General features: G+C 39.1%; 1 protein-coding gene across 1 annotated transcript in view; it reads right to left on the reverse strand.

Annotated features, from left to right (window-relative positions):
* The window catches only part of MYLK (myosin light chain kinase), a 195,863-nt gene that overhangs the window by 132,036 nt on the left and 48,359 nt on the right, over positions 1 to 15,468 (reverse strand). The window contains exon 2 of the mRNA XM_039702582.1: positions 8,307 to 8,464. Coding sequence (XP_039558516.1) covers positions 8,307 to 8,464 — 158 coding nt within the window. The remainder of the gene's footprint in view (positions 1 to 8,306; positions 8,465 to 15,468) is intronic.

The raw sequence follows: 15,468 nt of genomic DNA on the forward strand, positions 1-15,468 counted from the left end.
ATTCAAAGCCCTTATAATGGACTAGTCACCCCAGGGACAAGCAGTCAGTGGAACGCCTTGATTTTCTGGCTCCAAGCAGTGCAGAGCTTTGACATGTAATCTCTAACCCCAATAGGAGCAGCAGTGGCTCCCTCAGCAAGCACTAGCCCAACACTTCAACATCACTCCCATTCCAAAGATTATTTCTCCAACATAAGAGAAGAACACAGAGATGTGCATTCACACAGGATGCTGAATTATGAACTGGGATGATTTTTGACTTAAGAATCATGATCAAGGCAGGTTTGTCCCCAGACACTAAACAATGAACTCTGAAAGGTTAGGTAGAAAAATGGATGCTGTTTCAGGCCCCTGCTGCAGATCCAGTAACCTCTAGTGACAAGATAATGTCTTACAGACTGAAGGTTAAAAACTGAACTGGAAACCTACAGAGGAACAATCTGGCCTCGCCTACTTTTGCTCTGACTGTATCCTCCTTTGGGATCCTGACCCTGGTTCACAGTTTGCCATGTCTGGGCACATCAGAGCCCTGTTACAGCACATGGCAGTGCCTGCAGGAGCCTGAAGGACTGAGGCCAGAGCAGGGCTGTGGCCAGTGCAGGGCTGTGGCCAGTGCAGGGCTGTGGCCAGCTGGTGATGGCAGAGCCCGTGCATGGCTCCCCTCAGCTCCTGGCTCACACTCCTCTGGGGAGCAGCCAGCCCTTGCTGTTCCCGTCAGACAGACAGGTTTCTCCCCCTCATGAATGGGTTGAATTCACAGCAATGTAATTTTCTGTTCAGCATGCATTTAGATACTGGGGAGTCCAAATTTTACATCGAAAAATATTATTTTGTCTGGTTTTGCCCAGTAGGTCTCCAAACTTCATACTATATCCATGAGTGAACAGAGCCAAGTAACATGTCAAAAGCAGAAATTTTTAGCTTTGGAGTCAAGGTGCTAGAGTGAGCATGGACTGAGCAAAACCACAATGAGTAATGATGTGTTTTGATTATAAACCTTCTCCACATGTGGCCTTCTGCAGATTCTGAATGCATAATGCCTGCTGTCTATTAATGAATACTCTCTTTTCCCACAAGGGCAAGGCAGAATTATATTAAAAAGTGTGACCCGGAGTAATTTGGTGCAAATTCTCAAGGACCCATTTACAGACAGTCAAAAGCATATTTTGCTATTTTATGTAGGGTTCTCATTGCTACATATGGCACTGAACTCTTCCTTGACCTTTCTGGTTTCATCAGCCAGATGCAGGCAAGGAGCTTGACATTCAAACCTTGTTTATGATGGCAGAAAGCAAATATATTACTAGTTAGCCAAATGCACATCTGATGATAAACACTCTGTCCTATCTTTAGGGTGAACTAGAAAAATAAAATGTAAAGCTTTCCAGTTAGAGACCAATTTCAGGAAGAAAAAAAAATCAACCAAAATATTTCCCCCCACCTTTTCATACCTCTCACACCACTCTAGGCTGTTGCAGCACAAGGAAAAGTAAGAGCTGTTCTTAGTTCTCTTACAGTTACTAGATATTTTTCAACTTTCAAACTTAATATGAGTGTGATAAGAGTCAAAGGCACAATTCCCTAAAAATCAAGTTTAAAACATCATAATGCTAAGTTGCAGTCATGTTTCATGTACTACTAAGAACGTTTATTTAAATAAGAAAGCACAATGCTACATGATGAGTTTTATTGCCAGTGGAATCAACCACAACAAAGCCTTATGCACTGACCCAGAGGAACAAGGGAGACTAGTCTGGAAAAGATGATGCTATTTTTCAAATTAAAAGCAGAACTGAAGAACTTAATGAGACATTGTTGAAATCTGAGAGATTCATGATTAACCATCATGGGACACAAAACCCAAGAAGAATTATAATGACTGGCTCTACTCTGACCTACATGGATTCAGTCTCTGGCCATGTCTGTATCAGCTATTTAGGATATGCTGATCAGCTGTTTTTCTCTTTGGAAATAGCTAGATTTGAGCTACTTCTTTTTCAGATACATGTATATTATCAACCCTAAACAGTGGACCAATATTTTATGTCTCCTTTTCCTCAGCAAATTTGTCAATACATAATTTAGGATTTGGGTTGTTGTTTTTTTTTTTAATTTCTGCTAAATTACTATAGAAAATAGCAAGAAATCCCTGCTAAAGAAGTAAATTTTCTCAAAATCACCCTAGGAACATCCCTATGGATAAATTATTATATGGACACTCTTTTCTTCTTTAACTAACACAAAGCCATGCTTTCAAACAACACTACAGTAGTGGGTGGTCACAAAAAAACCCCTAAAACCTAAAATAAACTTGTCAGAGTCAACAGTTTGTTTGTTCCATCAAAGCAAACTGGGGGCAGGTAGATGCAGTGAAATCATACAAACTTTTACTGCCAGCTTTGTAATGTGATTTTAATTGCTTCCACCTAAAAATACAAAATATTTAGAAACACATTAAAGAAAAAGTAAAGAAAGAAAGAAAGTGGTGACCAAGAGCAGCACAAATATGTGGTCTAGCTTCAGCTAAAACAACACTGGTTTGGGTAGATGCTACAAAAACAATACAAGATTCTATTTAATTCCATATGTACATTAGTTGTAGAGATTTTAAAAACTTCCATTATTATTACCATCAGTTATTATAATTTTTTTTAATATTCCTTTAATTACAGCAGTTCCTACCACAACAATCAAAAATACAGAGCCAATCTTTCTGGCACTGCATGGAGCAGAACTCCTGTCACCAGCTGGTGGTAGAGAAGAAATTAAAGTGGGAAAGGAGACAGAAAGCAAATAGAAAAATAAATGTGACGGGATCAAACAGCACATTTCTTCCACAGTTTGGAGGTGGTGGGTTATTGAACACACGCTCAATTATACAAAATAATAAAACCAACCCTGAGAAAAGACAACTCAGAACAGGGATATAAATGTATGTTCAGTGTTCCCCAGTCATGGCCTCTTTCCTGTGTAGAAATTTTGTCTGGGTGGAATTTGAGGATATTCAGCATTGTCTAGGATTTCTGAACATCTGGCAGATTGAAAAAAAAAAAAAACAACCTCTGCAAAGGGTCTGACCAAACTTTGCTGCCAAATATCCAGAAATACTGGCTGTGGCCTCAGCACATGCACAGATCAGTTGCAGGGGACAGTGTTTCAAGCCCAGCACTATTGAGCATCATCACATGCTCTGCACACAGACTACACAAGGAATGCTTAAATAACGTCTACTAGGAAAATCCTGAATATAGCTATAGTGGCCACTGGTGACAGAGAGACAGATGTGGAGAGACAGGGTTGGAGCTCATGGGCCACCACTCCTGCCTAAAACCTAGAACTTTCTTGAGTAATTTTTTTTAAGGATGTATCATTTGTGAGGCAAGGAAAATGGGCATCAACACATGGGAGCTTGTGTCAGTTGATGAAAGGAAGTGTGTTTGAATAATTCTGGGTGTAGGTGACACTGTGTGGGGAAGTCCTTTTGACTGAATCCCACCTTAACCACTTCCCAGCAGAGCAGCCAGTTCCACTTTGGCCTTGTGTAAAGCTGACACTGTTTCCATATGCCAGTATGGGGTTATAGAGTAAAATAAACCCAAATAAAACCATGCATGCATTACTCATGAGAACATGCCTGTGGTAAGTGAATATGATGGGAGGTCGATTACACCAAAGAAGAAGACACAGCAGTAGAAGAGCCAAACAGAAAACAGTGTGCAAAAAGCTGCTCACAGCCACCCTTTGTGTTTATTTTTGTGTTTGTGTTTTTTTCTTTTTCTTTCAGCTGTCTATACCTCAATGTCTGCCTAACACAAAAGGTCTAAGTAACTTCTGAATGCACCACTTTTTCCCCAGGAATGCTCCAGTGGTATGTGGAAAGGAAGATCAAATAAAATCCATAGTCAAGTCGAACTTTTTCAATTCTTTCCCCTTCAAAACATGCCTCAGTGTTTTATATCAGGTTTCTGGGAGTAGCACAGTATCACAGATCAGCACAAGTCCTCTCACAGCACTCACTGCCATCAGACAACTGTCTCCCATGAAAACATGGGTCTCTCCTGAATTTCTTCCCTTATAAGGCTCAGAACAGGCATCCCTCCAGAAAGAGCAGATCCAAAGCCACTGGCAGCTCCACGCATTGAGCTGCCCAGTACATTTTGTAACAGCAAACATCTGAGGCCAACAGCAAAGGATGTTGGTGCCATGTCATCATCCTCTGTCATTACATGGGCTCCTCTCAGATCCTGCCATCTGAAATCCAGGCATGTGGTGTAATTAAGCATTGTTTTGGAGTGCCAGCTGACTGAGGGTTGGAAATGGACACACACTGCTGCCTTGAGAGTAAATCTAAGGGAAGATACCAAAGGTTTTGCCATGCATAGCTCATGCTATGCATGTAAAACACGGCACAGTGAAAAAAACAGGTTAAAATTAGTTTTAACCTTAGTGAGTAGTTGAAAGAATTTATAAATGCTGTGGGAGTGTTTAACACAGTCTTCATTCTTGTAGAGCTTCCCAACTCTTTATCTCTTAACACACTGCAGAAATGGGACTCCTCTCTATCCCAGAACAGAGGGCAGCACAAGCAACTGTAAGTCATTGGACTTAACTGATTCAAACAGATGCAACAGCAGGGTGGTAGAAGAAAAACCAGAAAACACCAGGGGCAGGATGTGACATTGACCTGGCTTGTCTTAAAATTTACCATCCAGTTCTCTTACCTGGAGGGTAATGGAAGGGGAAGGGCAGAACAGTAACTACTCAATGGGCAACAAACTGTATTTAGTACTCCAACAGCTACTCAAACCATGACCTACATGAAATCTAGTTCCCTGGGATTAAAATACAAGACTAGATTTAGTAGTTTGATATTTTGGTTCTGGAAATTGGCCATATATATGGCCCACATGAAGCAGAAAAATCACCCATACTGCTCTGTTGCCAATTGTACAATGCTTTGTCAAGGAGAAAAACTCTTTCCTGACCCCTAGGCAATGGGTTTGTGATCTATAGAACATTTGGCTGTTCCTCCCAAGAAGAGTTATAGCACAAGTATTTTTTTAGGCTCATAAAATTAATGACCATCAACATTACACATGTGCAAATAAGGCAGGTTAAATGCTTGCTGCAATCAAATGCACAAGTTAACATCCAGTGTTCGATACAGCTGAGAAAGAAGTGGCTTAAAACAAAGCCTGGTAACATTTTGGCTTGTTCTTTCTTTCCAGGAGAGTCTTAAAGGTTCTGACAGATGAGCCAAAATGCCTTAACACAGGGCATGAGATTAGTGCCTTGAGCTGCTCACCTCACACATGATGCGCCATTGAAGAACAGCTTATCAACCCAGTCCTGAAAAGTTCAGAACATACAACGCAATTTCACAATTATCTGGGGTGGTTTGCCTAAAAATCAACTCAACAATTTATTGATGAACAACTAAGATGTCCATCCAGCAGATCTTTGGGGAGCATCTAGTGAAAGTAACCTTGGCTCTGCCTTACTGTTTCCACTCTCTGTGCCAAGACAAAGTCATGCTCATACAATTGAGATGATGATTTAAAGATGATGATTTAAATTTCTATGCTGAGATGCCACTAGAAAACGGAGATCTGCAGTCAGATATAAATAAACTTCCTGAAATTTTAATAAGAAAATCAGGGTGGTAGTTGAAGGAACAGGAAAATAATTTTTAAAAAAAATCCTGTTAAAGGAAGCGCCAGTTTCTTTCTACCTCAAATTTCCTACATTTATGGGCTATTTCTCAACTTTTGCGCTCTCTTTGATCTTGAATTGCCATTTCACACAACTTATCTAATAATGCCGCTGGAAAGAAAACCAGCAAGTTTAATTCTGGGGCCCTCTCTTCCTTGTTCACTTAATGAGAACACAGGATCATCACAGTATCAGATTTATATCCTGTCTTGGATTCTAAAAATATTTGTTCTTTCTGATAAGATCAATTCCACTGCAAAGAAACTCTTTGAAGAAAAGCTCCTGTCTAGCCATTTAAAAAACTTTTTATTTTTCTTTAGCCTGAGTCTGGTTTAATATTTATACTGCAACAACCTATCACAACATCTGTAGCCTAGATAGGTTTTCCAGGATAGAAAAACCTAAGTACGTTGAGTAGCTTCTATTACTAAATCTTAATAAATTGTTTTTGTTAAGATTGTCCTTCTGAACCTGTTTTTCTGAACAAGTCAACTGTCCTTCTGAACCTCTGAAATACTGAAGTGGCAAGAAGCAACATTGTATTACCCAGCTGAAGATGGAGCCAGATGTTAACAGCTCTGCAGGCTCCTGCAGCTGTTCAGCCACAGCACCTTTCAAAGGGGCTGCTGTGTTCCCCCTCACTCTGCCCATCTTACTACAGTAAGAGCACAAACAAAATACTAATTCTGTCACCCCCATTTTAAGGATGGAAAATTAAAGGTTTTGGCTACGCTCATATATTGAACTGCCAGAAGAGATATTTAGATTTTTCATCAAGTAAGTCCAAGCCAGGACTTCAATCAAAGTTTTGTTCCTTCAAGGAAATTAAACTTGACAGTTTAATTAGTATTGAATTTGTGTATTTTCTTCCAAGCTACTAAAAAAACCCTTCAGACTTTACTCTTCCAGTCTTCAAAGTGGCTTTAAAAAGGGGATATATATCCCTGGAAAATTAACACTTTAAAACCAGATATAAAAAAAATGTAAAGCAGTGATGGCACTCTAGCTTGTAGGTCATTATATTTTACAATTGTTTCCATTTGACTTAAATAATAAAAATTCTGCGGAGTGCAATAAAAACTGGAAATATCCCACTTGAGCTTTTAATTAGGAAACATGAGAACTATAAAACCAAACCTTAGCACATGCTGCAATTATAATTCACTGAATTATTATTGCAGCGTAGCCTGGAAGAACCAGTTGGAATTAGAACAGCATTGTGCACAGGTGTCACATGGAGAAAGTAGAAACACGCTGCCGTTTTCCTACTGCATTTGCCACAAGGTGAAACAATGAAGGGAAGAAAAAATAAGACATACAGAGTAAGAACAGAAGTGTTCATGGGGACTGGCCAATGTCATACACACAAAGCGTTTCTGACTGGTGCCTTAAAATCACCTAAAAATAAGCAAATTAAAAAAAAAAATCTTGAAGATTTGGTTAAATACTGCTTTGGTTTAAGCACTTTATTGAAATTTGCTTTGTATGAAAAATGACAACTTTTCTTTAAAAAGTCAAATCTAACAACTACTGCATTTTGCTTCAGGATTTCAAAATTAATATACTCCAAAACCTGTTTCCCTATACAGTTCCTGTTGAAAAATCCCAGTTCCTGGCTGGTCTTACACAAACAAATAAAATAAATATCAGATGCCCTCTTCAGGCCCTGTGTTTAAGTTAGAGTTTCAGAAGTTAAGAATTTCCCAAATTCCTTCTAGCCCTTGCTTTTGTTACAGTAGGGTTGCAGTTTCCTGCCTGTGTCAGACGAGTCCCACCACTTCAAAGGTTCCACTGCGGTCAGTTTGATGGTGCAGCTGTCAGCGTGCAATCGGAGCGTGACACGAACCAAAGGAAGCTGAAAGGACTGGGAAGGAAAGCTCACAGCTCCAGGAAAAAGAACTGGGTTAACGGAGGAGAAAGGAAGACAGCTACAACAAGGATAAGTACGTGCCAGGATTGACACATGCAAGAAATATGGATGCCAGGATGCACAATTCAATATCCCAAACAAGAGGGGAATGGGGGATACACACCCCTCTATGCAGCCTTTTAAACCCTCTGAGTTAACAAGTTTTCCTGAACAAATCAGTCTTTCCTCTGAAAATGCTCTTTTTTCTTTCAAGTTAAGAACACATATGGCAGGCAGTGCAGACACAGAACTCTCAACACTCATTGCAGATTCCTACCTTGACTGCTAGGAAGGACATGCTGCAGCATTTGTGTCACACATGAAGCTTCATGAATGGGCAGATATTTGGGATGCAGGGATGTCAATGTGCAGTAGGAGAATATGTAGAATTGCAGTAGGGGAACATGCTGACCAGAGACAGCCCTTGAAGCAGTTTCTCGCTGATAATAACCTCAGCTCCCTGCATGCTCAACAAAGTTATACTTTGCAATGCTCAGGTTCCACAAATCTCTCCTCTACACAGAAACAGACCTGTAATGCTCCTGCCTCCGCAGGAGGGCAAACACTGCTTGTATTCTTCTTGAGTAAAGGTCCAATATTGCAGAGGCAACTTCACTACTTTTGCAGCCCCCTGGTCAGCTTCAGGAAAGGGCAAAACCCAACTCAGAAGCTCTCCATTTCTTACCTTTCCCTCAAACCTGGCAGTGGCTCCCAGCTGCACCCGGATATTGCGAGGAGGAAGAGTAAATGCTGGTGCTTCAGCAGGGACTGGGGGGCTGAGTGTCAGGGAGGTTTTGGAGACTCGAGTAGATGTCACCAGTTTCACATCCCCCATGATGTGGACTGCAAAAGAGAAACAAGTGGTAATATAGAAATCATGATGTTTAATTACCTTTATGACAGAAGCAACTAGGAATCAGACCAGGGGCAGAGGTTCTGTATGTGTGCTGTACTTGTGCACATGGCAGGATCTTCAGCCTAAGGTGGCAGGTTTTGTTTTCTGGGAGGGGAACTGGGACCCAGGAATGGTGCCTGTGCCCACAGTTACGGTCAGGGTCACAGTCTTGAGGCAAACTCAGATTGAACTTTCAAGTCTCAGGCCAGAGCCTGAAGTCATTAACCAAGAAGTCATCCTTTACAACTGCACTAAAAGGTAATAACTTATTTCAGGAGGATATTTTCATGCTATGACTTTGATTTTCCTGGCCTGGAATATAACAAAATCAGTAAGTCTCAAAAGTGAGCCAGTGCTAAACAAGTACTTATGAAATAAAGAGACCTCTGTTTGCTCTGGATTTAAGTTGCAAGCGGGAATGTGGAAAATCTGATTTTTCATACCAAGCTTTCAAGATCTTAAGAAATATCTGGATATCTCCCTGCAAAGTACTGCTAGTACAGAACAAATGCTTTTGCAGAAATTCAAAGTCTTTACTGCAAATCCTTCTTACAGCACATAAACTAGTAAAATAGCATGGAAACCAAATTTCATAATGCTACAAGAATGGCATTTTAGAGAACTATTTACAGTTATCTGCTTCAGAAGAAATTCTTCTGCTGAACAGTTCATATTTATCAAGAAAAAGCAAAAATTACTGTATCTTGAAAAAAACAAAATTTCATGGTTTTCAGGAAAAAAAGTAGTAGCTGACCATAATACTAATACCTTGAATTTTCTATGCAAATTAGAAGCCCCACTGTAAAATGCCTATTTAACAGACAAGTTTAAGAAAGAAAAAACCTGAGAAATTAATTAACCATAGTAAGTAGGGTTTAACATGACTAGTAAGTTATGTCAAACCAATAAAAATACTGGACTTCTGGTCTTAATCCTCTGCCATGCACACCAATCTGTGATGGACTATGTATCTATTCATCTGATTCTGATAAAAGTTGCAATTAACAATACCTGACTAAACAGTAAAACTTCAATTTGAACAAGAGAAAAATCAATTACACTAAGGCCATGTTATTCTTGACTGTATGAAGCATACTTGTTCTAGAACAGGCTGCAGTTATCTAGGGAGCAGGGGAACAGAAAACTCATTCATTTCCAAACATGACTTGCACTCCAATGCCACATGTATGTACTTGAAAACCCAGTCTGAGAATTTAGTTTGAAAAGAACACACCTGACATGTTTCATTAACAGAAACACCTTCTCTACATTTATCCAAAACAGTTTAAGAGGGCAGCTTTTCTTACAGAAGCTCTTAGTCTAAAAGTTACATATTTTATCTGAATTTTTTCTCCCTCACAGCCAAAGAGACAAAGAGGCACCTCCAGAAGGTGTTTTGGTCTAAAGTGGTGAGTCAGAGAACTTTGTGCTTCACTGCATGCACTTGTCAGGAACTACAGTTTAGAAACCAAATCCTTCCAAGATATCAGATAAATTATGCACACAGGTTTTCAAATAATGCTTGGAATCTCCTTCCTCATTCATAAGAACACAGATGCTGTGGACTTCAGATCTCTTCTTGGATAGTGCTCTGTTAGCATTTCTGCATATTGACATCAAAAGCCCCAGAAAATCCTCTAGTGTTTCCAGCATTTCAATTGCTGAGGTCAACACAGAAATGGGATAAAGGTGATTTCCTAACTATGATGTACAGCCTCAAACTGAGAAATTCTGCCTTCATTTCCACGAGTTAAACTGCAGTGAATGTCTGTATTGACAGTCACTTGAGAGCACAGCATAAGTCCCCCTTTCCAGCATAAGCACCTCTTTAAAACACACACGGGAAAAGAATCATCTTTGTACTTTAAAGAATGATATGAAATCACAATATCATTTAAATAAGAAAGAAACTGATTGCATTTCCAAAGACACAACATGAAATCAAAGCCTTGCTTCTCTTCTAACAAATATACTTAGTACCTGAAGGGACAAACAGTGAAAGGCTCTCACAGCTATAGTCACTGCAACAATTTCCCTGAAAAAGATGAAGAATGATTTGTTCAACTAATTGTTCTTTCATTAATGACAAGGCTCCAAATTCAGTTTTCCACTCAGCTAAAACCACAATCTACCCCACTGGACTATGAATCAACTACAGAGCTGTAAACTGCTGCATACAGAGTCCGTATTTGCCAGCACATTTCTAAAATTTATTTCTCTTTACAGATGAAGACCAAACTTTTCAAATCAATCTTCAGTCCTTCTTCCCACGTGTCCTTCTCCCCTGCTAATATGCACCTTTCCACTGCCTATAAATGCCCGTATTTGCAAAGCTTTGAACTCTTAACTAAAAAATCAGTCCACTACTAAAAACCTGCAATAAAATTTTCATATCATCAGGAGTGACAATAATGTGCCAGGTATAATGTAGATTTTATGAAAATCTTTTCTTGTCAAGAGGCACTATAATACCACACAATCTAAATTGCAGTGAAGCTGCAATACAAACCATAAGAGGCCAGTAACAAAACATCTCCTTCCCCACACATCTGTACTGACTTTGCAGAGTGTTTACACGACAAAACAACATTAGAGATAGCATATGCTACCTAAATGTTGTTTCAAAAATAATGTTGTAAGGGAAGTAAAACTGAAAACAAAGCTAAACCCAACAGCCAACACCCAAAATCCAATCCAAATGATGCTCACCCATGCAAAGAGCACTTCACTTTGGTCAGTGCCATTGCAATGGCTGAAAAGAGCAAGAGGGAAAATTAAGGTAATACAACTGCTCACAGGACCTCTGTAGGGACAAAATGCTCAAGTGTCTGTGCTTAGGTACAGTGCACTGCTGTCACTGTCACAGGGTGACTGTGACATGGAAATCCACAGAAACCTGGATATGGTACCAAGCACCTGAAACAGCTGCTGGCACACGGCTGGAAAACACATAACACTCAACATCCACTCATCCTCCGAGCATCACTGGGCTCAGGTATGCACTGCACAAACAATACTGTGGATAAAGTCTAACTCCAACCTCCACACAAAATGAAACAAAAGAAAAAAAAACGAAAGAAGAAAGAAAGAAACAGTGTAGGAGGAAGTTAAAAGAAAGAAAGGAAAAAAAAAAAGAAACCCTGAACAATTAAGCCACTGCTGCTGGTCAAGTTACATTTTTATTGCATGTTGGTAAGGTACCAAAAACTATGGACAAATTGAGGTGTAGTATAGTGAGACTGTAAAGCATAAAGACATAGCTAGTCTTTTTTCATAAGAACATCTTGCAAAGATTTAAGCTTTTTCTAAATAAAGTGTCTAAAAAGGACTGAATTTACAAATTAAATACTAGCTCAAATCAGCACAAGCAACATAAGCCTCTAATTATCCGCATTTAGCAGTCTGACTTTAATTAACTATGGATGCTTCTAGTAAATAATTAGGAAGTATCCTTTTACAGCTTAGAGGATGTTTAACAATTCTGTTCCTAAACAAATAACTAATTCCATGTTGTGCAGTCTGGTGTTACTAGAGAACTACCATGTCCAAATATTTTAAAGAAATAATGTTCCAGAGGACAAATCTTGTTCAAGTTCACAATTTGACAGACAGGAAGAAAGCACACACTTAAGAACTATGAAATGTGCCTGATTCTTTTTTTTCTTTTATTTAAGCAACTCTATAGAATAAGAATATTCCTAAACTATTTTTCTCAGGTATTTCTTGCTTGTTCACACTTGCTCCTGAATAAGATTTAAAGGATGCTACATCAACTCCTAAAATTTCATCTCACATACTGTGCACACCTAGACTATGGTCTTTAAACAAAACCAACTGTAACTGAAGTTGCAATGCAAACATTGTGGTATTAAAACATAGAAGAAAACCACCATGCAAATGTTGGTCTGTAGAGTAGTGATGTGGTTAGACAGCATTTCTAATCTGGATTTTTTTTTTTTTTATTCTTAATCCTCTCTAAAAAGCACATAAATCCTTACAAATTCTCACAGTGTGCCCTCTAATCTTTCTAATACCAAAGCAGACTAATGTGTTTCAAGCATTTTCTGCTGGGAACAAATCTCTGTCACTCAATACTCTGCTCCCAAAAATAAACCCAAAAAAGCAAACACTAAGAAATCCATCTCATAGGTTTTTCCTCCTCCACTTATTTTATAAAAGTAAATACTTACCATCAGCTTCCTACATAACCATTTAATTATACCAATTTCCTTTCACCAAGTCCTTCTTCCGAGGCAGGAGAAAAATGAGTTGCAGACAGTGTCTCTGTGTGTGTGTATGAGAGAGCAAGCTCAGGCAAGTGAGAGGAAACCAGAGCTGCCAGCGGAAAAACCTTTATTTGACTTACTGATATTGCAACTCTACACTAAGCAGCACATTTTCACTTGGTCCAGCTATTCTGTTATTTTAGTCAGACTGGATTCAATAACCCCCGAACCATCTCTGAAATCTGGTTACAACCTTCTGAGTGCTTTAAAAATACGAGCTAAAGGACAGACAGCCCTGGGCTCGGAGCATTTGTCTGCTGTTTGGGAGTCCTGGTTGAATTCCCTGCTCCATAATGGGCTGCCTGCATGACCTCAGGCGAGTCACTAAGCCTCTCTTTTGCCATGGCTCCCCATTTGTAAAGTGGGGATTATTGTACTTCCTCACCACAAAGAAGTGCTGTGAGGATAACTATATTAGAGGGTGGGAGCCAGGCTACAGTAAAGGACCACATAAATAGAACAACTAGCAAAAGGCACAAAATTACCATAAACTTACAGGAAGCTGGATCTCATTATACCTTTCTTTTTTTTTTTTTATCACTTGGAGGGTGTTTTTTTTAAAGCACATATTTTAAAACACTAGGTACAGTTTATTCCCTTACACAGATCACTGAACTCAGACTTTTGCCAGGAACTTAATGCTATCTACTATGCTTCAAAATCTTCAGTACTTAAATTAAGTTTTTTTCTATTCTAAACCTGCTTGCTTTTCCCCTTCTCACACAGCTTATTTCCTTTCTTACAGCTTCTTTTTTTACCAGAGGACTAACATGCACAAGGACTGACATGTGGTTGCCATATTTCTGCACAAATCTATAACTTAACACATTCTCCCCTGAACTGCAGACATGAATTTTTGCATCCATATGACTTGTGCCTATCTCTTCAGTCTTGCCCTACAAGACCACACAAGGAAGTCTTCTGTCAGCTACTGATACTCAAGAACCAGCATGTAGGAAGAACAATAAAGGAACAGCAAAGGTGATAAATTTGCGCGTCATTTTAGCAGAGGGGAAGAGGCTGGAAGCTGGAATGAGAAGCAGGGGACTTGGAATGCCACCAGTCATGGCCATGCTGTTCTGGGTAGCTTCTCCTTCAGACACAGGAACTGTAGCAGGAATTGGGCTCTATAGGAACAGGATTATGATGCTACGTAGGAGACTAACTTGAACTGGAAACAATACGAGTGAAACAAACATTCTTCTTTCTTGAGGGGATAATAGGATACTGCCCACAAATCATGCTTTTTGGGATGCTCAGATCTTGTGCCTGTGCTCTGCTATTTGTAGGTCTTTCTGTGGTCAAGCAGAACCTGAAAGTGTCCTCACACTATAGAAGTAAGAGAGATTTCCTATCAGTACTGACTTGTCTAGGGTTTCTTCCTCTGTTGCCTCATCAATATGTTTCTTGTTCTCTACAAACCTGGTTTCTAGAAAAGTTAGTTTGTCAAAAAAAAAAAAAAAAATTAGAAATTTCAACCCAGACTCCCAAATGCCCCATCCTTTTCCCAGTAAAATTTGATATTACTATTAGACATCACAGTAGGAACAGGATGAGATGCCAAGTCCTCATGCACAACTCCATGATCCAAAAGTTTTGCAAACTAAAGTTTTGGCAAATGTGTGTAAAATCCTTGAGTATGTTCCCACAATATGCTTTTGCATAACTGACCCACACAAAATGGGAATTACAGATCAAGTGGCAATTTGTGCTAAAGCTTAGACTCAGTAAAGTGACAGCAAAAATACTCCAAAGTCACAATTTGATTTGTGACTATCACTTCAGAGATTTTCCCAGAAGCAAGTAAGTTCTTCAAATCCCATAATTTCAGTGCCTTGAATTTCACATTCAGAACTCAGCCATGAGGCTTTGCATTAGCATAAATCTTGTCCATGCACAGAAAAAGGAAAGAACAGGTTCAAATGGTTCCAGGTCTCATTTTAACAAAATACTATTGCAGCCCTTATAGTCCATTTTGAAACAATAAAGTTTTCCAGGATGCTTCAAATACTGAAATACTGTCAAGCTCTCAGGTAGCTGATAGGGTTTGAGCTATGAAATACAGAAGGAGCTTTCTGAAATGAAGTGAGGCCATTTTTTTTTTTAATGCAGCGATGTATGACATCTTCTAGGAGTTTGGGCTACAGTGTTAGAGATAAGAGGTGTTCTGTGGCAGATTTCCTTTATTCTATGTCCTGTGTATCCTTCCAAAAAGTACAGCTATTTCTATGTACCTTTCCAAGTGATGTTCAATTGATTAGTTTTTGTTGAATATGCAAATCACAACAGTGGCTACTGTAGAAAAATCTGTAGGTAGAAATGGCTAATCTGGTGTGACTCAGAACAAACTTCATTACTAATATTCAGGTGATAAGTCTCTAAAAGAGATTAGAATATATTATACAGCTTGCATGACACAGAGCTTAATTATTTTTAGTGGAGAGAGATTTAAGAAGCTGATCTGTCTAATCAATAAACTTTTTGCTTTTATTATATTTGCATAACTAATGCAGCATGAACTTTAAACTGACATGGTTTCCATGGTACGATGACATAGAAGGGTGAGGAGTCTCATCCTGATCTTATGTAAAAGAATATATCAAGATGATGGTAAGTGACATACATTTATTTAAAGCCAGGTTTATTAAAGGACAAGTATGGGAGTA

The sequence above is a fragment of the Passer montanus genome, unplaced genomic scaffold, assembly GCF_014805655.1.
Source record: "Passer montanus isolate IOZ18808 unplaced genomic scaffold, ASM1480565v1 scaffold1, whole genome shotgun sequence".
NCBI lineage: Eukaryota > Metazoa > Chordata > Aves > Passeriformes > Passeridae > Passer > Passer montanus.